The sequence below is a fragment of the Solea solea genome, chromosome 2 (assembly GCF_958295425.1).
Source record: "Solea solea chromosome 2, fSolSol10.1, whole genome shotgun sequence".
Lineage (NCBI taxonomy): Eukaryota > Metazoa > Chordata > Actinopteri > Pleuronectiformes > Soleidae > Solea > Solea solea.
Genome location: NC_081135.1, coordinates 22961267 through 22987909, shown reverse-complemented (window position 1 = coordinate 22987909; position 26643 = coordinate 22961267). Strand labels below are relative to the sequence as shown.

The 26643-nt window shown below is 40.1% G+C and overlaps 1 protein-coding gene across 1 annotated transcript; it reads left to right on the top strand.

The window, feature by feature from the left end:
- Window positions 1-26291, top strand: ppp1r9ala (protein phosphatase 1 regulatory subunit 9A-like A). Its single transcript, XM_058621553.1, has 20 exons — window positions 1-160; window positions 1047-3159; window positions 13923-14055; window positions 14196-14316; window positions 14519-14623; window positions 14762-14894; window positions 16201-16359; window positions 16477-16530; window positions 17278-17507; window positions 17959-18055; window positions 18145-18271; window positions 18448-18599; window positions 19189-19516; window positions 19603-19660; window positions 19751-19822; window positions 21354-21549; window positions 22151-22195; window positions 22972-23088; window positions 24057-24245; window positions 25176-26291. The coding sequence occupies exons 2-20, from the start codon at window positions 1267-1269 to the stop codon at window positions 25332-25334; spliced, it is 4368 nt and encodes a 1455-aa protein (XP_058477536.1). The 5' UTR covers window positions 1-160; window positions 1047-1266; the 3' UTR covers window positions 25335-26291.
- Window positions 26292-26643: the final 352 nt, after the last annotated feature.

The following is a 26643-nucleotide window of genomic DNA, read 5'->3' as shown; positions in this document are numbered from 1 at the left end:
GACAGGTCTGGAAGTAGAAGGAGTAGGCAGGAAAGCGGCACTGGAGCGGGGAATGATGGCGGTGAGCGACGAGAAGTGGCGAGTTTGATACTGCGGGACGGGGACAACGCGGAACAACTGTCTGCCTGTCGGTGTTTAACATGAAGCAGCAAAGTAGGAGGTGAGAGTCCGACGAAGTTGTTTACCTTCGTGGGTCGGAGTATTGATAAAATTTTTCAACGGCACGTAGTTGAAACACAATGAATTGTTCGGACGAGGCAGTCGGTTGGTGTTCAAGTGTCGTCCCGCAGAGTTTAACTCTTTTTCTAGCTTTTCTTTTAAAGGTAGCGCTACTAAACTAAGAGTATTTCCACAACGTTGGCTAAGGGCAGTGGAGGTTCACAGTGAGTTAAAGTTACTTTCAGGATTAATGGTTGCTCAGCTAAGGCCAAAAGTCAGATAACTATCTAAAGGCATGCAAATGACTGTACACGCTAACCAGCGTTAACCCTCTAACCCACAGTTAGGTTCACTTCAAGTTTTTTATGTGGAATTTCAAAGGTCTGATCATTAAACAATCAGTTTTCACTGTGTTTCAGTTGTCCTTAAAGGGTGAAGAAGACTTCCTAGTAAAATGTAGGTTAAATGACAACAATAAACGTTACAACACACGATAACCGACTTAAAGTCAAGATCCCTCTAATATGGCGTCTATTATAATTATGAACATTGTCTGAAACATAAACAACAACATTACAAATAATCATTTCAAAAATCAGCATAACTTCCTAAACAAAAAATCATGTTCTACACAATTTCTTTTACAGATCTTAACTTAAAAAAAGTTTGTGTACATTACTAGGGTCGATAAAATTGAAGTTACAAATTTCTTGCCACCATTGCTAGATACTTAACTATCCACTGTATAAGCTAGTTTTATATGGAGGTAAAACGAAATGACCTTATGATGCATGTTGAGGGAATTAATGATGATGAAATGTAACATTACTCTTATTTTATTTACTACCAATAGTGAGGTAATGGTGTCTTTTTTTTTTAATTACCAGATCTCACTGCTCCCATTTATCCGTGGAGATGACTTCACTGTGACTGTGTAGTTGAAACAACAGGGTTCCAGAGAGACTACCCCCTGACCATGGCACCGCTTGTGTAAGGAGGAGGCTAAAGAAATTCACCAATAAACAGCTGCAGCCCCCCCCCCCCAAAAAAAAACAACAACTAAAACTTGGCTTTTCAAATACTGGCTGCAGTCATAAACAAACAAAAATGATCAAAGCGGAAAGCAAAGTAGGCGAGAGGACCCTGCGGAGTGCGTCTCCTCACAGAAATGCATACAAGTCTGACTTCCATGCCATCAAATGCACCTTTGATGGGCCAAAATCCGAGGGTGATGCCAAATCATACACCAATGGCTCCAGTGACACTCGGGAAGACTCGAGGGGGAGGCCGTTTGGGACCAGAGTGAACAAGATAAAGAACATATTCCTGCAGATGGATGGACAGCAACAAGAGTGTCAAGAAGCAAAAGTGAATGTAAAGTCTGATGTGCCTAATGTGCCTCATGTGTCTCCACCGAAGCAGCAACTTCCAGTCAGCACTCACAGAGTCAATACTGCCACAAGCCCTGAAGCTCACACTTTGGATAAAACACCCAAGGGGGAGGATGCTGAAATTGACAAAGTGACGTTGGCAGAAAAGTTTTCTGTGACCAGAAAACTATTTGAAAGGGGCATCAAAGAACAGCCTACTACAGAAAAGCAGTCACCAAACAGGGTAGTGAATCGTTTGTCCTTCGGAAGTACTTCTGATGAGGGGAAAAGCACACGGAGAGTATCAGGATCCTCTGAGGCCGCCATCAAAGTAGAGCAAACTACCACATCAGCAGTTAATTGTCGACCAGATGAGAAGGTGGATGGTGAGAAAAAGCATGTGTCCAGATCATCACTGAATGCAGGACCAATGTCCAAGAGGTTAGAGAATTACATGGCGGAGAATGACTCAGAAGATAACAGTCCAGCTGCTACAAAAGGGGTGATGGTGTCTGCTAAACACCACTCTGGCACTGAACATTTACCGCCTACCTCTCCAACAAGAAACAGCTTGCATAAACCTACGTCTTCTGTCAAAGAAGCCACTAACTCTTTACTTGTTACTAGTACCACTAACAAAAATACATTCCAAATGGCAAGTGTCATTAACAAACAGTCAACCTCTGGGTCTAATAGTGGGCCCAAACCAACAATCCCAGTTACTAATGTACCTAACAAGTCTGTTTCTCCATCAACTGATGCCACTCACAAACCCCTTTCACCAGAACATATAACTCCAATTAGCCCTGGCTACAAGCGTTCCTCGTCATCCAGTGATGGATTTAGCAGGGCATCTGTTGGCGGGGATGATGGTAAGCCACATAGTCCACCCCCAAGGGATGTGAAGCAGCCTCCTCCTTCAGCTAGTGGCTTACAGAACACAGACAGGGCCCTGTCCTCTGAAAAACCCAAGAGTAATGACCGCATGGTACATATTTCCACCAGGGAGAAGCCACCCAGCCAGGACTCATCATTGGACTCCAGGGGAGTGGGCATGGTACGGGCAGAATTAGTAGTAGTTCAGAATGAATCTTCAGAGAGCGAGGATGAGAATGTTGAAGATAATGTGTTTGAGGAAGAGAAGTTGCAAAATCTTGCAGACTTACCAACAGAGCTGAAAAGAACCTTTGCACCAGAAGTACAAAACTGTAATGCTTCTCATCAGGTCACATTAAGAGATGTGGCTAAAGAGACACTTAAGTTAGCAGAGACAATTGGTGAAGGAAGACTCCTCGAGGAAGAAGAGGACAGTCATGATGGTGTAGTTTTGAGTCAAGATGGTGAGGATCATCCTGAGGAAGATGAAGAAGTACCAGAGGAGGAGAGTGAACTGGAGGAGCAAGAGAAAGGACAGGATCGAGCCTCTCCAGTGGTGTATGGCATTGAGAATGCAGCCTTTGTGGATGACAGGGATGTAGACCAGGTCCTTAGAGAAGAGGACGAAAATGAAGAGGAGGAGGCAGATCAAATGTATATAGAGTATGATGACTACTACGAAGCCCCCGGTCTTTCAGATGAGGAGGAGCCTCCCTTAAAGAGGAAAATCAATTTCTCGACTGAACCAATTGTGGTGAGTATTTTGTGTTGTATTGTTTACACCTGAACAAATGTGCTCACTCAAAGCACAGAAAACACCACCTTGTACTGAACTATAATTACAAACCACTGTCTCACTGACTCAGCAATGATGTGTGAACTAGGTGTTTTCTTGCAGACTGATTAATTGCTGCTGTGTGTTTTTTTTTTTGGTGAGGGTATTGATGTCACAGCTACTACACTATATCATGAGACATGCATTAAATCGGAATCAGAAAGTCTCTCGACTTTGTTTAATCTTAGTGAGGCAAGGATGTGTTGGTGGTAACATTTGTTTGTGGTATTTTTGGAAACATGCATAAAAGCATGTGATATTGGGGCCACTGCTGAATGAGGAGAGGAGTAAGACAGAGACATGTGAAACATTAGACTGTACAGTTTTTACCCAGTCATAGTGGTTCCTGTCATAGGGTATTTGTCTCTGACACACATTTAATTAAGGGGTTTTATTTAGGGCTGGGTGATAATATGATAGCAATATGTATCGCGATAGACACTTCCGCAATATCAATAGAAAAAACGTTTGATAGGGCGTTCGATAAAGTCACTCAACTTCGTTAGTAAAAAAAACAAACCAAAAAAGTGCTAGAAAAATTGACTAAGCATTTTTGGTTGCGTGAACAAACTCAGTCCCTCGCTATGTTTGCAACCTGTAGAGTGGTCAAAGTCTCTGGAGTGGCAGTCAAACAGCTGAACAGTCATGTTTGGTTGCGCCGTCCTCTTCCCCGTGTCTCACTCACAACAACAGCATGTAAACATCAAGTGAGAAGAGGCAAGAATGAGTGCTGAAAGCGAGGAGATCGTTCGTAAAAGAAAGAAAAAAATATTTTTGGTTACTTTAAGTTTGACCACAGGCACAATGTCGCCTACAAATTACGCCAGATGACCGTACCCACCAAGATCTTATAACTTATAATCAACAAACTTATTGTACCATCTTCGTCGCTCACACCCTCTGGATTACACATGTTGTATGGCACAGCCATCAACATCATCTGCTGCTATATGTGGAGATACGCAGACCGCCCTGTTGAGGTACTCTGCAACAGTACTGTATGATAAAAAATCTAAATGTTACAAAGACATTACTGAGGCAGTGGCTTATCACATAGCCAAGGACATGCTTTCAGTCAGCATAGTTGAGAAGTTTGGTTTTAAAAATCTCATGAACGTGCTTGACATTACTTTTTTCCTCTGTGGTCTGATTGATAACAGAAGTGATTAAAATAAGGGGAAAGTTTATGAGTTTAGAATAAAAGAGCTGAAGTTAAAATTCATTTAAAGTTGTAATATCCTTTTATGAATGTCATACATTTGTTAGTGACAAAATAATGACATTACAATATTTGGAATTAGAATTTAAGCCAGTGAGTCTTGTCTTGACTGTGTGCAGCAGTCATCCCCATTTTATATAATGACTTATTCTACTATCCCAGAACTGTCAAGTGTGGATAGATGCATCAAGCGATTTGTCTTTTAATGCTTGCATTGTTGTATTTTATTATTTAAAGGTTGTGTAAGCTCTTTTGATATTGCTACACATCATGTGCTGTAAACATTGCCAGTGGGGATTTTAAAGGTGTGGTGGAGTTAAATCATCTGCCGTGGATATTCCACCATCACCATATCTCATCAAACTTTTGCTAAGTCGGGGGAAACAAATCACTCCAGTGCACTGTAGTCCAGACAGATTGTGAGCAGTTTAGTGTTTATCCAGGCCGTAGAAATGTGCTGTTATCTCTGGGTGTGGATCCCCCTCCTCATCCCTGTCATCCTGGCAGGGGGTCCTGGGAGAGGGGACCAGAAGCTGACCTGGAGTGAAGGGGACACAAACAACTGTGCACTTCCTCAGTCCAAAGTGGAGTTTTATCACAGTTAAACACAGTTTCATAGTTCACAAAAATGATGCTATAATGTGTCTGTTGTCTGAAGCAGCTCACAGTCTGTAGTATTAAAGATGAGACTTAATGTTAAAAGAAATAGGTTCACTCATTGTAAATCCCCTCAGTTGATAGTTCCTATTATTAAACATGAGGGTTTTCTTGCTTCCTTCAGTCTCACTGTATTAAATCAGCGCTTTGATGTTTTTTGTCACAGTGATTGAGCTGAGGCTGGTGAACAATGCAAGGTGTATTTGGTCTTTTCTTTTCTTTTCTTTTTTTTTAGCACATACTGATGGCAAGTAGTGTGTTTAGTATTTGCAGTATGTGCAATGCATGTTTGTGATGTGAGAAGATTGAAAAAAAAAAAAATGATCAGGCTAATTTTACAGCTTTAACAAGAGCACTTGGAGAGCGTGTACCTCTGCCAACAATTTGTCACCTGCGTTTTATATACGGGCACCTGAAATGTTTACATTTTCATCCACTGGTTGGTAGAGTGTTTGATTCTGCATACACATACACAAACCCACACAGATGAAAACCTCCCTGGTGGCGGTTATAAAACATCAACTAACCCTTTTACCTGGTGTAAAGAAGAGTTGAAAGAAATCAGAGAGATATGTCAAATCAGTAGCGTATTTATATACTACTATGAGTGAAACCTTGTGGCTGTGAGCACCTGTTATGTCTGTTGGCTAGTTAAATCACTCAGATGTCCATCAGCTGACATTTCTACCTGTGGTCTAAGTCACCGACACCTCCCATTTGCACAGGGTCACTGTCCACATTGCACACTTGAGTTGTAACTAACTCTTGAGAGAAGAAGGGCTTTGTGTTTCTTGCTCACAACAGGATTCGCTCTCTCTGTAACACGAGTCTTCCTGACAGTGGAGGTGTGCTGTGTGGATGAAAGGTCCTCTTTATGAAAAAGGGAGATGTCCACTTTCAGCATGTATCACCCTTGCAATGGTAGAAAGAGAAACTTGAATGAAAATGCCTTTGTGTTGGCAGTCAGGAGTACTGCACATGTTTACAAATGCTGCTGAAACATACAGTGATGCAAAATATATAAATCAGAGCTGCATATTGTACAGTAGTGTTATTTTTATTTACTAGAATATCCTCTCTGTACATATTCACACAGTCACTTAAGTAGGACAATAAAATAGTGCAGTCCCGTTACTGGTGGGTCAGTTTATAAGTTTGCTATATACTTTCTGGCTGTATGAGCAGCATAAATATTGAACGTCTGACTGCCTAGTTGGGAAGACTTGTGCTCTGGAACTGTAAAAGTTGACCTATAACATAAGATTTGCTTGTCTAAGCCTGTCTTTATACAAAGATGTTTCTCAACTGAATTTCTTGTTTAGCAATGCATTTGCATCAGCATTTGCATCAGCTGCAACTCAGTTATACTGTGGAGTGTGGCAAAAGCCATTTCTTATGAATGATTAACAATCACAGCTGTAGGTGCATGATCTGCTCAGGGACAAAGACTTAGTTTTTAGTGTGGTTTCATGAGATCTGTTGTGCATTTAGCTTGGTTGGTTTTGTGTCTCATGTTGCAGGAGAATGTCTGTCAAGAGGAGTAGAAAAGGTCAATTGTGACAGAAAAGAAAATGTCCAAAACCATGGTCTGCACCTGTTGCCTGTTGTTTTGCCCCACCCCCTCAGAGTCACTGAAAGTGCCACCAGCAGTTGTATGTCAAGTAAACACTGTGTCCCTCCTCGAAAACACAGATTGTGGTGAAGAATTTTTCAGTCCTTTGTAAATGGAAAAAATACGGCATGTTTGCAGAGAAGACAATTAGACAACTGTCCACTATCCTTTTGTCAATTTGCATTCCCCTGTGCCTGAGCAATGCTTTTGTTTAGTTTGTGTACACATTTCACCACATCAGGTAGCTAATGGGCACACATTCATATGGAACCTGATAAGAGAGTCATGTGTGTCTTGTGTTATGTCTACAGAAGTCCTCAAAGCTCACTCGGCCAACCCACATGGTTTCTTATTATTTGTATAAGCTGGACATTTATTCTCAGCGTCTGTATTTCATATGATTAGTGAAATGCAAAAAGAGGCATACTCAGGCATCTGTGGCCAGCCCATCCCATAGTGTTAGGCTTTCCATTTCCTATCTGAAATGTGTCATCTGCTGGCCAAAGGAATGTTTCTGGCAAGACTCCACCCTCTTCCAGCCAGCAGCAGAGAGGCCCCTCTTCTTGTAGAATCCATGTTCCCTTGAGCCACCTGGGCTGGTGGGTGACTATCTGACATGATGGACTGGAATACTAATGCTGTCCGCTCAATGCTGTTCATTAACTACTTTGCCTGGGATGATGAGTCTTTGGTTGCTTCTGATTGCATTAAATGGTTTCATTATGTGATTACAAACCAACACTTTAGCACAGACTGTCTGTTTTCACTGAAAGATTAAAGTAAATGTGTGTCAAATATAATAACAGCCAATTGCAGGAAAGAAGAAGCTTTTATAGGCCATTCATAAATAAACCTGTTCAACCTGTTTGTGTTTGCACTACTTTTGAAATTGGATTCCATTTTGTCACTCTGCTCTCCTCAAAATGCCTGCTGTTATATAAATTAACACTTCAAGGCAGGAGACATATATATTGATTGAGTTAGTTACTGTCAGTCAGTGTGAACTCAACAGCATCAATACCGTACATTTAATCCCCCACCCCAGCAATTTTCTTTGCCATTTGACACTCCCATTTCAACCTCTGTACATTCTAACAGTGTTTTTCAACAAATATATTAATATAGCAAATTATTCGGACCCTGAAACTGCCAAAATTACACATTTCCCTGTACGTTACATCAGCTCTTACATTAATGTAACATGTAGTTAAAACCAATCGAAAATAATTAAATGGAAACTTTTTTCTTCTGCCAGGGTCTGTTGATTTGAGTTTGGGTGGCAAAATTCCTCTCTTTATTTCCTCTGTTGCTTTAACTCCACACACCCTGCACTATTAGGTGGTATGATTTAAGAATGAACATTTGGCAGAAGAAGTTGACTTCGTGACAGTAACATAAACATGGGTGAAATGTGTTATGTGGAAAAAAGTCAGTCACGTCTTCATATACTACATTCTGTTTTTAAAGCATGATTTGAGGCACATGATTTGTTGCATAACTGCTCAACAGAAAAAAACAAAAGTAAAAATAAAAAAAGCTGTAAAATGAGTGAGGTTGAGCCACAGCCACGCTTTCGCCATATGACAGAGATCTGTTGCCGTGACATTATTGTCTGTTTGAGCATGTGTTTGCAGTGCATCTTAGACTTGGCTCTGCAGTAATCAGCACAATTTAATTAAAGATGATTAATTCCATCATGTATTCAGCCCATAAATGTCTGTGTGATGTATGTGAACATAACCACACTTATTGGACTTTTAATATTGACCGCACAGTTGCTTTTTCCCTTGTTTTTTTGACATGGCCTGTCTAATAAGGATGTCCCCAGCAATCAGTGCTATTTATTAATTAGTATAATTTACTCTGAAAATGACTCTCTGCTCTACATGTGACGATGAGGCTGATACAGACATGCACTTATTTGTAATCATTGTTTAGAAGCTTAATTATGGTTGTAATGTGTATACCAAATTGCACCTTGTCCATAAACCTATATTTTTACAATCAAAAATTAACATTTTGAAGTAGCCGACTGGACATTCTGCACAGTCAGCTGTTAGGTTGGCAGCTAGGAGGTGTGGAAAACTCTGGGGTATACTTACAGGAAGTACCAGATATATACAGTATTTTGTTTTTTCCCCCTGGTGTACTTACATGGGATCGAAAAACTGGGCCCCATGCCTTCTTTCCTAATTACTCTATGATCTTTGCCAGCACCCCTTCCCCACTCCTCCTCAGCTCACTCAAGCAGCATGTTTTGATTTGTTGTCTTTCTGAAGGCCCGCTTATATTACGAGCTCCCAAATCCAGCGGTCAGCCCTCATTTTGCACTGGCAAGAGATTTCTCTGGTTTGCTTTTCCTCGCAGCTGCTGACTCATTTCCCACATTGGTATTCTGTAGTTGGGAGGAGAGTGAGGGAAATATGGAAAGGGCTTCAAATTGGGTGTGGGCATGTGAACATGTGAGCACACATAGGACAGAGCACTGCAGTAGTTGAAGATGAATGCAAAGCCCACACATGCTGCGGAGAGCTAGAACTTTGGGAGACAGTTGAAGTATGGCACAAGTCGCCTGACCCACAACGCAACCCCACTGACCACACTTGTAATTTAAGGGCAAAAACTGGCACTGAAATACATTGAATACTTTGTTCTGTATAAACTCAAAGATAAATTGTTAGTTCTTTGCTTGTCTTATCCTTGTTATTGTCAGACAGCCTGATTAAATCAACAGTTGTGTGTTTTCGGTTTTAGCCAATCGTTGGACTCTGTCTTTATTGATTAACAAAGGAAAGTTGGTGTTAAGGGTGATCGCTGGAGACGGGCTTTCTTAGGGAGAGGCTAATAAAATAATTGATTTCTGTCTTTCTTGTGAAGAAGACAGTGGTTGAGTGATAAGGTTTTTAGCAAAGAACAGAACATTCTTTCCAGGGCAATGTCAGTCAGATATTAGTATTGAGTGGGAGGCACAGCACTGCTAATGCTCAGGATGCAGCAGTGCTCCCTATGTTCTGTTAGCCTATATTTTCCACCCCTAATTACTTCTGAACTGAAAAACATCTTTCATCCTTAATGAAGTGCCACCCGCTCCCATTGTGTGAATCAGTTTTAACTTTTCAGAAGTTGATATGCTTTTTCAGTCCTATTAATAGAAATGTTTCAAGCTTGTTTTTCAGAAATATGCAGAATGGGTTTAAAATGGCAAGCAGAACAATAATATCTAGAGAAGATTCTGGGGTATTTCAAAGTTATAATCTTGCCTTGCCTTTATGCAACTACCAGAGGAGAGCCTTTTATACAGTGTGTGTATCATTGACTACAAACCTACAGCAATAAGCTTCTTCATAAAGGGTATAAAAGGGAGGAGGAGGATGGTGAAGAACTTGGTTTGATGGACACACAATACCTCATGAATATCATTCCTGCCTGTACCACAGAACTGCAGCAGTGTACATAGTCTGCTTTTTTGCCCACTTACAGAATTGCAGCAGTGTACATAGTCTGCTTCTTTGCCCACTTACAGAATTGCAGCAGTGTACATAGTCTGCTTCTTTGCCCACTTACAGAACTGCAGCAGTGTACATAGTCTGCTTCTTTGCCCACTTACAGAACTGCAGCAGTGTACATAGTCTGCTTCTTTGCCCACTTACAGAACTGCAGCAGTGTGCATAGTCTACTTCTTTGCCCACTTACATTATTTTGTTTATTTATTTATTTATTTATTTATTTATTTAATTTAAAGGTGGCATGAGATACATATTATTTAATACTAATACATGTATGTCTTCACTCCCAGATAACAGCATGTTTCCACTTGGACGCGAGTGTGTGAAAAATGGTACAATGTCGTAGAAGTTGTAATTTAATTTGACAAATTGAATGGAGAGTTTAGTGAGTTATTCTGGAAACTTACTATCTACAATGTTTTGGGCATCATCCAAAGGCTACATGGTGTAGAGACACGAAGACAGAGGGAGGAGGTTGTTTGTGGTTAATTCCTCATGTCTTGACATGCTTCAGGATCTAGACCTCAGACCTTGTTGCCCAGAATGTAAATGCTCATGCGATTACATCATATATCCTCACACCAAATGTCTCCAATAATTCTATAGTTTTACTGCTTTTTGATCAGGAAATATTCCTCTCCCTTGATTCTGAAGATTCAATGATACGATGTGATGAGATGGATTCAAATGAGGTTTGAAGCAGAGAAATTTAGTAAATAAAGAAGACAGTTGCCCCATTAGAGGTTCAGATGAATACAGATTTTTGTCAAATCAAGATTCAGAAAGCAAGTAGAGATCCATCAGGCATATTCACTTAGAGCTGCAGCTAACGATTATTTTCATAATCGATTAATCTGTCGATTATTTTAATTAATCGTTTGGTGCATAAAATATCAGAAAACCTTAAAAAATGTTGATCGGTGTTTGTCAGACATGGAAAGGATGATGTTCTCAAATGTCTTGTTTTGTCCACAAACCAAAATTATTGACCGAAGTTCAACTCTGTGTTTATTACTGTTGGAAGGCCCAAAGCAAACATTTTTACTTAATTCCCATGTAGACAATTATTTAAAACATTAAAGGCATTTAATAGTATGAAGCTCCATAAAAAGCTTACCCCATTCCTTCTCTTATTTTGCCTGCAGCTCATATTTTCCTATTGCTCATGTTCTCCTTTTTCCCCTTGTTTGAACTCTTACAGCCAACTTTTCTCTTTTGCTCCGTCTATTCAGGAAGTCTGTTATTCAGTCAGATTATTATTCCCCTCTCATCTGCACAGTTGAGCCAAATTATCGACTCAGCTACACCTTTTGACATTGTTGCCAACATCCTGTTATGAGTCAACCTAGATTAACACTAATAATGAATAGGTAGGGGTTTATGTTTTGACCTATAATCAGGCATTAGCCCCTGATGGATGCTAATTTGGTTTTCATTTCTATCAACAAATCATCTGGGATACTGTAACTCTTAAATTTCTTGTTGATCATGTCAGGTACTACTGCATTTTTGCTTTACTCAGACCTCTTTATCAGTGACCTTTGTATTGTCAGTCAGACCCAGAATCATCGTAGGCCATTTTTTAAAATTGTCACTGTTTACTGCAGTTTTGTTGGTGGGATAAATCATGAAAATCAGATTAGTTGTGAGTAAATGTATGAAAATGTCAGTTACTTTAAAATGTAATGGACTGCATACTAGACTTTGTAGTAGTAACTGTGTCATAACAGATGGTCATTGCCAATCCATTATATGTTAAATTGGCAAGTGCTCACTTTAGCTTGACCCCTAGAGTGGTTTTCAGTGGATTACGAAACCATTTCTACATGATACTAACTGTGGTATTCAAGGAGAATGAGTGATTCAATAAGTGAGTCATGTTTTTTCTTTGCATTGCTTCTGATTTCATTTATTTTTCCTGGACTGACATCACTTGTCTACTCTAAACATTGATCCTTGCTGCATCCACTGCTCACTTCTCCCCAGCTGTGCCCTACTTTCCACGCTGCTAATGTGCTGTGTATGCTTTATAATTTCAAACAGAGAAGAGTCTCCAGGACATTTCCAGTGCTTTGTGTGGCCTGCTTGCAAAGTTCACAGATTCTTAAAACTGTGATAAAAGTCTAAATACTATACCTTTAGGTGTAGTTGGAATTCATCTTCTGCTTAAATGTCACTGACAATTTATGTTTGTTTCAAAAGCCTAATAATGCACAGATTGTATTTTTCTTGTCGGTACTGAATACATCACATTCACATTGCAGTTTGGAAAAGGTATTTGAAGTCCAATGTTATTGACTTAAAACAAAAGTTAAAGTTCAGTGAGGAGTTTGCAAACCTGGATTCCATTTAACTGTTAGTGGTATATGGATCGATGCTGAAATATAGATACTTCTGATCCCAAACATTTATGTTGTAGGATCAATTTTCATTAACATATCGACATTTTAGTAGTTTGGGGTAAATGTGTAGTTTATCATCAACAGGAACACAGTTGGTAGGAACTACTTCTTTATTCACCTGTCATAGTCATATGCAAACTACTAAATGCAGCCGGCTGGTGGCTGCAGCGCTCAGCTCAGCCTAGTTGACCACATTAATGCTGGCTGAACACAAACACAGTCATGTGTGGAGCTTTTTCAGTTCTACAAATAGCAACAACGCAGTATGTGATGTGTGTGGGAAGCACTGTGGCAACACCTCAAACCCCTCAGAATCAATCATACCACTGAATACTACAAGGTTATGATGAGGCAATTCAAAGAGGAGGAGAGGAGAGGGACAGATGCTGCTAGGGCGAGAGAGATTTTCAGGGGAAACCAAATAGCATGCTACTAAACAAATAAAAGTTAATGTGGAATGTTTGTGTTAAAATTTTCAGGCAAGCATTTTTAAGATAAAGTACCTGTTCAGATGCTGTCAATTATGCAACTTTATTGTATGAGAATTCTATCATATATCTTATATACAAGAAAGAGTAGTCTGATGCCTTGTATTCATGATGAAGTTATAATTTCAAACACATTACGTTTTATTTGGTTTTTTTCCAAAGACATGGTATCATCGATACCAGCCTGAATTTTACTTGGATTGGAAAGGAAATCATTGATATCGCAAATCACACGTACCCGTCTTATGTGCCTTTTTTTTGTTTGAGGTCACTGTTGTCAAATGAGGTTTAGAGCGGTTATTTAATCAAATTATTATTATTTTTTCCACCAGCTATGTGTATTTTAAGGGGATGCATTTCGTAAAGACAAAAGTGTGTTATTGTCTTAAGCACACTGTGATTTTTCAAAACTACCCTCACACTTTAACACAAAACCAGATAATTCCAAAGTTTGCTTTCATTTACTTGGCTCTATAGCTAGATAAATACAAATAAATCAGTTTTATAATCTGCTCTCCTTCAGCAGCTGTTAAAGTGTGCTTCAGTTTTGCACTTGTACCTCAATTTCCTAAGCAACAGTCCAAAGTAGGAATGTAATTCTCCCTCACCATAAAACTGCCGAATGAATGAGGAATTTGTCCTTGTTCATATTCTCTGCGAAAAAAGTCAAAATAATGTGCGTATCTGCAAGATTACAGCTAATACTTACTAGCATTCATCTGTCTGAAGCCTAACTCTTTGCTAAGGACATTTATGACAGTTATTGAAATTACAAACTTGATTTTCCAACCAATTCAGGTCTTCAGTACCTTCTCCAATGAGGAGTATGATCGACGAAATGATGATGTGGACCCAGTCGCAGCTTCTGCAGAGTATGAGCTGGAGAAGAGAGTGGAGAAAATGGATGTGTTCCCTGTGGAGATTGAGAAAGGTGAGAGACTTGGTTTTGTTTGTGTTATTATTATTGTTAAAGTTTGTCAGCCAGTGATTTTTTGTTATGTGAATTTTGTGGCCTGTATGCAGATTTTTCCAACCAACCTTTTAGCATCATCATAATTTCTCTGCTTTCAGGAGACAATGGGCTTGGTATCAGTATCATAGGAATGGGAGTGGGAGCTGACCAGGGTCTGGAGAAGCTTGGCATTTTTGTGAAAACCATTACAGAGCAAGGAGCAGCTGAGAAAGATGGACGGTGAGTCAAAGCTGCCTTTTGCACAACCTCACATTACTAATGTAATGTTGTGTACAGTATACAACCACAAAATATGGCATACACACTCTGCAATGTAATTCTGTATTGTCTCGGCTATTGTATTTTTATATCATCACTACTGTGCTGAATTTGGAGGAAATGCAGAGAGGTTCTGTTTAATCATTATCTTCTGTCTTTTTAGCATACAGGTGAATGACCAGATAGTGGAGGTGGATGGTATCAGTCTAGTGGGTGTTACCCAACTATTTGCTGCAACAGTCCTGAAGAACACCAAAGGCACAGTGAGGTCAGCTCCAAGCCCAGGGACATGAATGTCTTGAAGTTTTTTGGCATTAATGATTTATGACGGGTACATGAAAGAGGCTACATGACCTATGAAGCTACGTAGTTAATATGTGAAATATTTGATTACACAAAAAAACAGGTTCATGATTGGACGAGAGAAGCCGGGGACACAGAGCGAGGTTGCGCGCCTCATAAGTGAGACACTTGAGCAGGAGAAGAATCAGCAGGAGCAGCAACACTTGGATGATCCCTATGAGCATTCCACAGAGGAGGTGAGTTAACTGGACCGGTTCTGCTCAGGTGAATGTAGTATTCCTGTTAGGGTTAGGGTTAAGAAATGGCTGGAGAACATAGGAACAAGGAATAGACTCTTATGTTTATGTCTTGTAAGTGTTCACTTCATCATGGTAATTGTAGGATTCCAGAGCTTGTTATATGAGCATTAAAAGCCTAAGCTTTGACGATAATTGTGATGCATACATAGTTGTCTGGTTCTTAGGTCAGTCCTAATGATTTAGTCAGACGTAATTTTCTTACTCCCTGGATGTTGACATGAACACTACTTACAATTATCCTGCAGTAGCCCTTAAACCACACCCAGTGCAATCCCACCTGGCTCAGTCAGTAGTCAGTATATGAGAAGCTGGCTGTGAGTAAGCCATGTGTCACCATTCTGCTGTGATGAAAAAGGTTTATTGGTACTGCTCCCTGTCTGTCCAAGTTGTGAAATGTTTACTTTTTGAAGTTCAAATAGCCACAAGCCACCATCTTGTGGAAGATGAAAAGATTGAGCAGTGAATACAGCCCACACGTATTTTGGCAGTAACTTTCAGGCTCTGTGCTCCTGTACATTTAATTTTAGATGGAATTATGGACACTACATTCAAGGGCCACATTTCTGCTATAAGTTTACATTCATATCCAAAAGAATTGCCAAGTGGATTTTGTCATTTTAACACCTACTGGCCAAATTTTGCCACTTTCTATTCTTGGTTGTGTGGTCTTTATGCCTTCACTCACTTCTCCAGCAAGAAAAATAATGCTCAGCCTGATTGAGATCAGGTGATCTACTTGGTCAGTGAAGAATATTCAACTTATTTATGCTGATTAGCTCTGAAAAAACCTCTTTCATTCGAAGACACAAAGTGCTACTGTTTACCTCTGCATTCACCCCGTTTCTTCTGTCCACAAAATGAGTAACTGTACACATTTGGTTTGACTGTGTATCTAGGATTGACTGAAGCAAACAGAGACAAAGAAAATATTAACTTACATTGTACAGTGGACATTGTATTACTGGTTATGTGGTTATGCAGAAGTATGTATATGTTATGTGTTTATAGTCTTGTGAAACACTGAGAATGCTGTTCACATGTGTTTCAAATTCCTCCAGTGCCCCACACTGTGATCCAGCTCACTGGTTTTTGGTTCGGATGTTCTGTTTTAAAATATTCTCTCCAGACCATGGCAAACAGTGCCACTGGGAGTGTTGTTGACGCATACTGAGTGTGTTCCTGGGGCATGAAGGGTGTGTTGATGTTTGCAATACATGATGCCATGTGTGACGTCACATTTCAGGAGGAGCGCTATGAGGACCAGGATGGAGAGGATGAAAGGATTTTGGGCTCCAATTTCTCCCCAGGGCGAAATGTAGAGGTGTTTGACCTGCCTGATTCAGAGGCTTTGTTTATGCCAGCAAACATGGACAGCTCTCAGATTGGCCTCAAGTTGAAGGAGGTATCACTCTCACCATAAATATCAGTTTTTCAAAATTGGCAGATCTTAATAATAGTTTCAGTATTGATACCACAAAGATTCACTAACAAAATAAATGTTCCTTTTTCCCCCCCATAGATGCAGCTGAAACAAAGCATTGCCACAGCTGAAATAAATAAACTTAAGGAAAAGGTATGATGGAAATGAAATGTTTTTTTCTACGATATTCAACATACAAGCAATAATAATAATATTAAAACAAGATAGAAAGACATGGATAAATACTGTATTTTTAAAACATTTCTCGCATTAGGATTTGTATGTTTGTATGTTTCACAGTGTCCTAAGTCACTATTGATAGTGCAAAAAACAGTGCCTTTAATAAAGGTTTGAAGAAAACTGTTAAACTTTCAATAAACTGACAAACTAGTTCTAATAATCACTGTTTAATACAATACATAGCAACAGGTTGCAGTGTTTCCCACTGGCGCACCTGCGGCACACACACTAAATGGGTGACAGTGCTTTGCTGGTTAGATCATTAACAGGGAGAGAGATAGTGATATGCCTTTGTTTATAGAGAGGAGTGCTATCAAGATGTGGTTATACAGAAATCCTGGCCATTTTGTACTGGGTATACAGTGTATACCTGCGTATCGTAGACTACACCACTGTTGCCAACCGTAGGTGAACTCCAGATTTCGCCACCTGTCTTCTCTGTGCTGCTACTTCTCATTATCGTTTGATATTTGCTACATGCACTTGTGTGTGGAGAGGAGGGGCAGACAAATCAGCAGTCTGTCAATTTGTGGTAGTCACTGTTGATTCTGTGGCGGCACGCCACAAATTGGTCAATGTACAAGAAATCCTGGGCTGTTTCTGGCCATCTGTTATATAAATTTAATTTGTTACCGCTGTTAATGTGTCCCCTTTGTACAGCTCAGGGCATCGGAGGAGGACAGATCTTTGTTTGAAGCCAGGGAGTCTGCACTGGAGCAAAAGATTGAGGATAGCACTGACAAAATCCTGAAGCTGGAGAGTTACTGGCTGGAAGCCCAGGCTCTGTGTAAGAATGTGAATGAGCAATTAACTGAGACTCAGTCTCAGTATGAGATCCTGGACAAGAAGTACAACAAGGCCAAGAAACTACTCAAGGATTACCAGCAGAAGTGAGTTACTCAAAACTTCATTCTAGTTTAATATAGACTAATACAAGCTTGACTAGAGTTAATATTGAATAATACTTTTTTTTAAAGAGATGAGGTGTAGATGAATCTTTCACCTTGTTCTTCAAAGCATTGTAGAATTGAGGTTTTGAAAAACAATGTCTGTTATTATCTTTTCAGAGTGTCTGAACAGATTTTCCAACAAACAGGTCATTGCTAGTAGCAGGACAAGCAGTGGCAGCATGTTTCAGCACTGGAATAATTTGAAATGAATGAAATATATATATTTTTTTCATTGTCTTGATGCGGTGCTGATATACAGCATGTGTCTATTTATACTACAACCAAGGCTAAACTTAGATTTTATATCTTGTGATTTAGTAAGGAAAAGTGGTCTGAGGATAATCACATAAAAGAGCTGATGGGAAACTGCTTTTGCTTGTTTCCTCCCCAGAGAGATAGACTTTGTGAAGAAAGAGGAGGAGCTGAAGAAGAATTTAGATGAAAAAGACAAGTGGTACAAGGAGCAGCTGGAGACTTTAAAGAACAGGGTAAGAGCCTGGCTCAGAAGAACAGTGCTTAAACACCATGACAATACTTCTTGAGACAATAATGTTGTACGGTGTTTGTCTGTGCACAGATAGCCGTGCTGGAGTCCAGAGGAACCTTGGGTGCAGAGCATCAGAGTGGTCAGGACTCTGCTGCAGAGGAAAGACTCAGCAGCCAAGGCTCGTTCACCTACACACAGTCTGTTGACTCACTGCTAGGTACTAAGACTTATCTGAATGAGTTATAACGAAGTGCACACAATCATATCACATGTGTGTGATCTACCAACCATTCACAAATACACATCATAAACTCATATGAACCATGGTAAATAATTAACACAGTGTTACAGTGTTTGTGAGTTATTTGGTATGCATTTTTTTCTCTGTTGTAGAACAAAACTGGGGGGAGTTGGTCCCTGAAACTGAACGCTTGGACACCAGTGCTCTCAGAGCTAAAGGCTTGCTGGCTCAGAAAGCCAAGCGTCAGCCTCCATCACGGACCAAACTGAAGGAGAACTTTGCAGGGGCTTCAAGTCACTCTCAGGTCAGTCAGAAAATTGCCTAATACAATGACAGTGCTTCCAGAGCTATAAACCCTCTTATGAATTATTATTATCTTGAATTGTGTCTGTGACTGGACGTTCACCGTGGAAGTCCTGAGGGCTACCGTAATGACAAGTAAATGGGCACAAAGCTCTATTTCTCTGCTTTCCGGTATCCATCCAGCCGTCTTCTGCCGCTTTATCCTCCACATGAGGGTCGTGGGGGGTTCTGTGCCAATCTCAGCTGATAGGGCACCCTGGACAAATCGCCAGTCCATAGTTTTTGAATTTTCTAGATATCACAAACGGTCTAGGAGTTACGGTAATGAGAAGTATGCATGCCAAATCCTGTCGGTGACGAAGGGTTAAAATCAATGTATTATACTGTAGGGGCTTATGAGTTAAAACAGTCGGACACCAAATGCAACATAAAACCCGAACTCCCTTCATGGCATGTTCACTCTCAGAACTAGACACTTCCTGTTTGTAGAAGAAGGGAACATGTCATCAACTTAAATGTTATAATTATATTTAGCTTTTATACCCTCTTCCTTGCATTGTCTTTTGAAATAATTATCTTTGTCTGCACAGGAAACTGAAGAAGAGGACGAGCAGGAGGAACGGGAACCACCCAGAAGGAGGAGGAGTTCTATCCAGGAGAGCCTGTCCCTCCCAGTGACCGTGTGCTATCCTGCGAATGAACAGAGAGATAAGCCAAGCGAAGCCAGAGATGGATCCGGAAGTAAGGTGGAGCTATACAGCAGCCCGTCTCTGTCACCATCACAGGGCGACAGCATTGAAAGCAGTGGAAGTCCTTCTATGTCTCCTCCAAAAGATGTTTCCTCACCACATTCCCCCTCTGGATTCATGCGCAACGTCAAGAAGAGAGAGTCCAAAGGAAAGGGCAAAGAGACAAAAGGTACTAGAAACTCAAACACACAGTCTGCATTAACAAGGCGTTTGTTTACATTGCTACTGATACTGATTATTGTGGTTTTATTCCAGATGAGTTAAATGAACCTTCACCAGCAGGAAAAGCAAAAAGACGGTTTCCAGACTTCGGGTAGGTCTCCACAGAAACCAATTATTTTGTTTTCACATTGTTCCCACCATTGTGTACTGACTGCACAAACGTTACTGATGATCAAAACAGTGGCCTTCGGAAGTCGGGTGGGAAAGGAAAGAAACATGAAAAAGAGGCGATGAGAGCATCTTTGGACAGCAGGTACTGTATAACTTACATTAAGTAATGTTTATATAAAATAATAAGAATTGACTCAGGTCTGTTTTTTTTTGGCTTGTTTATGGCTTTGCTTTTTATAGATGGGAGATTCATGTGTTACTATACTGTATGATAAATGGAAACAGTATAAGTTCCTCAGTGGAAAACAAAAAGGCTCCTGTACACTAATAAACTCAACTCAACAAAAACAAAAATGGCAATTGTTTCAGTATTTGTTATTTTGTGTTTATGAATATTACAGGGGACCAGTTTCCTAGATTCATGTTACTTTAAGTCCCCATGATATTAAAATCAACATTTTTGTGCATTTATCACATCACATATATCTTGCTTGAAATGTCACCTGCAAGCCTGCATTACAACTTTACCGCTCACCTTGTACTCCATCATGAGGACGAGTCTGTGCTTCTCTAGTCTCTCCCTCCTCAGCAGTTTCCCAGCATTGCATATTTTAAACTATAGCTGTCAATAGATTACAAAAATTTAACAAATTAATTTCGCATTTTGAATTTTGTTAATCTTGATTAATAGCGATTAAAAGTTTGCTTTTCTTCTAATGACTAGCATTTTGAGACACCATTGTTTAATTGTATCTTTCTTTTTAAACACAGAGCTACACATAGAACTATGTGATTTCAAATAGACTCGGGCCTATCAAGTGCCAACCAGGTCATCTTAAAATAAAGGCTCAGAATGGATGACTGCAATCCTGTATGCAACAACATGTGTTAACACCACAACAAAAAATCCACCAGAGAGAGAGAGAGAGAGAGGGGGAGAAAAAGAAAGAGAGAGGGAGGAAAAGAGGAAACACAGGCACGCAGGGAGAGTGTCCAAATATGAGTTGCCGGGCAGCTGCCAGCATATTACGGGTGAGTGGTTAGTTTGCCACTTACTTTCCACTTATTGGCGATGTGGAGGAATTCCTCTGCGCAGGTCTCAGCAATTAGTTGCACATCTGTTTGTTTTTTTGACAGTCAAGGCAAAGGATTGCAAATTCCAGTCATTGTCAATAAATTGTGCCGTGACACCCAGGAAACTTTTGTTTTATCAATGGTTCCGTCGCTCAGCTACTTAAAATGAAACCTTCCGCCCAACAATCCCTCATCTATCTCCATCTTCAGCTACTATCTCAGTCTCTCCTATCTGACTGACTGCAGGCGAGTGACTGTTTTGCGCAGATAATTCCCAGCTTTCATGTCAGAGGTCAGCGCACACCAGAAGTAAACAAACTTGCGTTTACTGCAATAAATAATTTTATCGCGTTAATCTCGGCTGTATTAATCGCAGGGTTTAACGTTTTAACTTTGACAGCCCTAGTTTAAATTTAAGCCAGACGTGTAGATACTAGCTCTCTGAGAGCCATGTCATTAGGACCCAAAGCTTGATACAGGTTTTCCTCCTATATCTGATAATTATCACTTACTGATTCATTTTGTAATACAACATATACATAGACTTTATTAAACGTCTATGTCTACAATAGTGTCTTCTTTTTCCCTGTTACTCCCAGGGGCTCAGCGGAGTTATTGGAGGAGTCCGGAGGGAACGTCTCTCCTGCAGAATCAATGACCACCATTCCTACCTGTATGCCATTCACCTGGTTTGGAGACAAGGAGAGGGACAGGGAACCCTCCTCTTCTAGCAGCAGCCTGCCGTACACTGCTAATGAGACCAGCAGTGAGCACAGCCATGATCGCAAGCCCAAGGTATGTGACTTTCTCTTTTTGTCATATCGAGGTAAATCCAGGTTATAGAGAGAACTTGTATCCAGCACAGCTTTAAGATATGTATGTGGTTTTACGTACCACGTTAGAGAGAAGTAGGAAAAAGCATTGGGGTCACTGCTACTGACTTGGACTGCTGCAAAACGGCTATTTTCGATCCTCCATCATCACAGTATAGTTCTGGCATCAGAGAACGTGTAAAACTAAAAGACGCATATCAGAAGGCTGTTAGCAATCATGTGCCATCACTCGCTGTTCTCCAAACGAGCTACAGCCTGCAGAAGCTGCACAAAACTGGAGCCATATGTAGGCCATCAGAGAGAGCCAGTGGGAAAGCAATTGGTGGCTTTTCAATGACTTTAAAAAAAAAAAGAAAAAATGACACATGAAACACACCCAGTGAAATGGCTGGCTTACTGTCATACAGGCTGTGGTTAGGCTGATGTTCCCATGATTCTGTTTAATGAGTTCAAGATATGAGCGGAGTTATTATAGAGAGAAGGTTTTTTTTGCTGTGGCAGCTATTTTCAGATCTTCTCTTCCTGGACATTTTGTCTGAATGAACCATGTCTCCTTTAAACAGACAAATCTCTCCTGGTCCTCTTTATTCAGTCGCTCATTAGATTTGGTACAGTATACAACTTTTGTATTTACCTTTGATTTTTAGATGACCTGTTAGAGCAGTACTAACAAATGCAGCTCTGCGATTTGTAATCTCTCACCGCATCTTATCTCGGGAATAATTCACGTTTCGTTTCTTTTGTAGTGGGTTTTCTACAAGAAACTAATGTTGTCTAATCCTCCTGTTCCTTTGCATTCAGAAAAAAACCCATTTTGCATTAGAAGAAAAGAATAACACTGAAATAGTTTGTGGGACTTGTTGCACCAGCAAATCAAAAGTTAACAAGATTTAATGTGAAGTCAACACTGACTCAAATATTGGATCTAACTTTTATTTTGAAATTTAACTCCCAGAATACATCAATTAAATTGTCTTTTCCTGTAGCTGGTGCAACAGCCCTTCTTTCTCATTTAACCCACAAAATATAATTATTTTGTTCTTAGTTGTTCTAGTAGTGTAGTTGCTGTTGATGTAGTTGGTGGTGGATTGGTTTAAACTGTTCTTACCTTGAATATAGTGTTGCATAGAAGATCCTTGATCTTCTCTGTCTACCCACATGTTGAAGATCAAAGTCACTCATCGCTCTGAATCAGTAACCTGGATTACTGACCACTGCGATCACTTAGAATCAACCATCTCAATACATCCACTTTGTATTGAACAGCACTACTCTGACACCCCGTCACACCTGTGGCATTGTACTTGTTTTCCTCTCGTCGAAGTTTTGTTGTTTGGTCATGTGTTGCTTGAGTAAATGCGTTCCTTGTTTCCACTTGTTCCAGAGTTTTTCAGTCATAGATGATTCTAACGCTGCCAGTCCCAGTTCAGACCTCTCTGGGTTAGTTGCTGAACCCAATCTGTCTGGGCGCTCACACACTTTAATCTTCTCTTCCAGCGAGGTGAGTGCTCTCCATGTTGTACCGTCACAAAAGCCATGCGGGACGCCTTGATGCAGCTGAAAGGGGACATACTCAAGCATGCTCTTTGAGCCTCCCACTTTTTAATGGCTGCGATTAGATCACGACAGGAGAGGGAATAACACAGTAGCATGTGTGTGAATGTTGTAGAGTTACTTTGTTTGTGTTACACTTCTTTTGTTTTTGTTTTTCCTAAATCAGCTGTGATGAGAAGTCTGTACTTTTGCCTTTGTTAGAACAACTAGTGCTTCGGGCAGACCATAGAACAATGTTGACTGCTCTGCTGCCTGCTCAGTGGTGTTTCGTCATGTCTGCTATTCATATTATAGTTTGTTCTGTAGGTGTTGTAGAGTAAAACGCATGGACACATACTGCCATGCATCTGGGAATGCAGATATTTTTCTCATTGCCCGCTTGTCTTCTCAGCGTTGTCTTGGTGATGTTGTACACTGCACACAGTTTTGCTCATCAGCCAGTTGAACTTGCACTACACGTCAGCTTTGTTTTGTTGAATACATGCTGCTGGTGGCTTCACCTTTTTATTTGCCATCCACCTCTCTTCTGTTAAACTTCAATTGTTTTTTTTCAGCAGTTTCTCCATTAATAATTCACTGATGAATTCATTTTAAATGACATTTATGAATCAAGTGGAAAACATGATCACTGTCTAGGATAAGCCTACTGTTGTGTAACTGCAACAACACTGACTGACTGTCGGTCGCGCACAATTCATTGTGTCAGAATGACTGTTTGCAGTAATTTATAAGTATCAACTCTTATCTCTGTTATCATAATATTGTTTTTACTCTTCAAACCTTTACAGCACAGCAGCATATGACAGCAAATCATGATATTCTCAAAGTCCACACGGTGGTTTCACCCACTCAACCCCCCTGAGCAATGGTGTCGTTATGTTTCTAATTCATCTGTGTTTTCTGTGTCCACTGTAGACTTTGGATGATGAACCAGTGTCTACAGGGAAAGAGTATCAGTGGCAGAATCGGCCTGTGTCTGAATGGACCAACCAGCAGGTGTGTCACTGGTTGATGGGCATGAATATGGACCAGTACACACCTGAATTCACTGCTAAGGGAGTGGACGGCCTGCAGCTCCTGCATTTGGATAGTGACAAATTGAAGGTAAAGTAAAGAACACATGCACATGCACTTTTCTTTCTCATTCATTGGATGAAAAACAGTGAAGGTATAATTTCCATTTTTCACTATACAAGAGGCCTTGTTTTATCAGACTGTAGTTCGTCCTGGTCAGACTTTGACTGCCACCTTGTGGCCAGATGTCATAAAAAAACCAGAGAAAATCCTACAGTTCCCAATTCATGTTTTACATTTGTGCAGCCCCAGCTGGGAAAAGGCATTAAGGACAAGAAGAAGCAAAGCATGACAGGGCAGTTTTATTTATAAAGCAGTTCTCATACATAAAGGTAGAGTCAAAAGGCTGCGTTTAGACTCTAGGTTTTTATGTCCTATTCTGCTATTTTTTTGGATCAGATTATTTTTGAGGACCTGCTTATATTGTCTTTGAAAAGTATTTTGAAATCTACCTTTACACCGGTTAACACTTAAGGAGGCAACCCACAGGGTAGGGTTTTTGGCAACTGACCTGAAATTGTTAGTAGGCCGAAACAGAAGTGTAAGTGGTGTTATTATGAAACTTCAATTATCTATTTGATTTGTGCCACATGGAGTAAAATGTCACAGTTTGGGTCAGTGTGGGGCACCATGCAGTGTAAATGCAGCCAAAGTGCTGCACAGAGACCTTAAACACAGATAAATCAGATAATGGAGGGGGGTGTAAAGCATCATTCATTTGTGAGACTTGGTGAGATTCCCATCTCTATGTTATGGGATCACACAACACATTTGAGATTTATGTGTTTTTATTTAAAATAATGTTGTTTTTGATCCATTTATCTCTTGGAAATGTGTGGTTTACAGATTAAAATAATATTAGGTGTTGCAGGAATTGCAGTAATATTGTCAGAAACATTACATTTAGACAAATTTGCTCTCGTCATGATCGATCCTAAATCTGTTCACTTCTTCCTTCAGGCACTTGGTGTGTCGAGTCAAAGCGACCGCTCGACTATCAAGAAAAAGCTGAAGGACATGCGCAAGGCTCAGGAGAAGCTGGAGAAACAGAGAGAGAAAAAAGAGAAGGAGATTCGACGCAGTGGGAAACTACCAGTTAGTACTGACTCGGTCTGCTGAGCTAGTGTGTTTGTACTAGCATGACTTTTATCACCACACAGAACTCAAAGGACCTTTTTTTACATATATATACACAGATAGTGTCATGTGCGCTTCATGTCACATGATGTCAACGCCAACAAGGCTGACTGAGGTGCCAGTAGTGAGTTATGTTGTTAATGTAGCTACTGTTTCTTTTCTCATCATCGTTTTCTCCCAGATGTTGAAAAAACTTAAACCACTTTAATCAAATCAATGTCACAAAATTTGGGTATGAGACAATTTTACCACTAAAAAATAAAGCTAGAAGCTATGATATAGTTGTCGCGGATAATGCACACATATAAAATGAAATGTATACGGCTTTTTATGCATTTTTATATTTTTGCTAGCATGACGTGCACGTTTCCTTGTACACCTCCTCTGCAGGAACCGTTATTGTACAGTTCAGATAAAAGCACTATATTTGTCTTTTAAGCTTCAATGGGCGACAAGGTTTTAAATGTATAAAGATGTTTTATACATGTGCCTACTTACTGCATATCTTCGGTTTTTTACTTAAATATCATTGCTTATTTTATACTATCAGGATTTTTCTACTAAGTAGAATAGCTAAGCAGGTTTTTACTGAAAGGAAAGCAAGAACTAAATCAATTAGGGACAAAGTGAATGCTGCTTCTGCTGTCCCTGACTCTGAGTGTCACCGAGATGGTACCATGAAGATCTGTGTTAAAACACACACCTCGCTGGTCCATTAGATGGTGAGATGAGCCTATGACAAGGACTTTTGTGAGTCGGGAGGACACCTTCCTCATGTATGAATGTGAGGCTGAATGAAGAGTGTTTTTTTCTTTTCTTCTTCTAAAGCATTGACTCCACCAACTTGTTGGACTGTAAGAAAATTATGTTTTCCACATCTTCTAAAATGGAGAAACATTTCTTGGTACATACAGCTTCAATAAACTAATTTTCACGTCATGGGATGTTTGTTTTGTTTTCATCTGGACTGGAGTTTGGCACGAATGTGATCGTCTTGATATTGAAAATACATGGTTTGCCAAAGGCTAAACAAGGCAATCAGAGATGGCAGACTTCACCCCATTCACACAACAAGCCTCTGGTGGCATCTGCTGGTCAAATTGGCAAGTGTGGAAAACAGAAACAAAGACACAGACGGACACACAGAGCCACCAAAACTCAGTGGGGTGAAGTAACAAATGCTTGACTACGTGCATGCATGTGTCAGAGCTACTGTTCCTGCACCACGTAGCTCCAGGTTTCATGGATGCAGTCTGGATGTGCCATGTTAAAGGACAGATACAAAACTAAT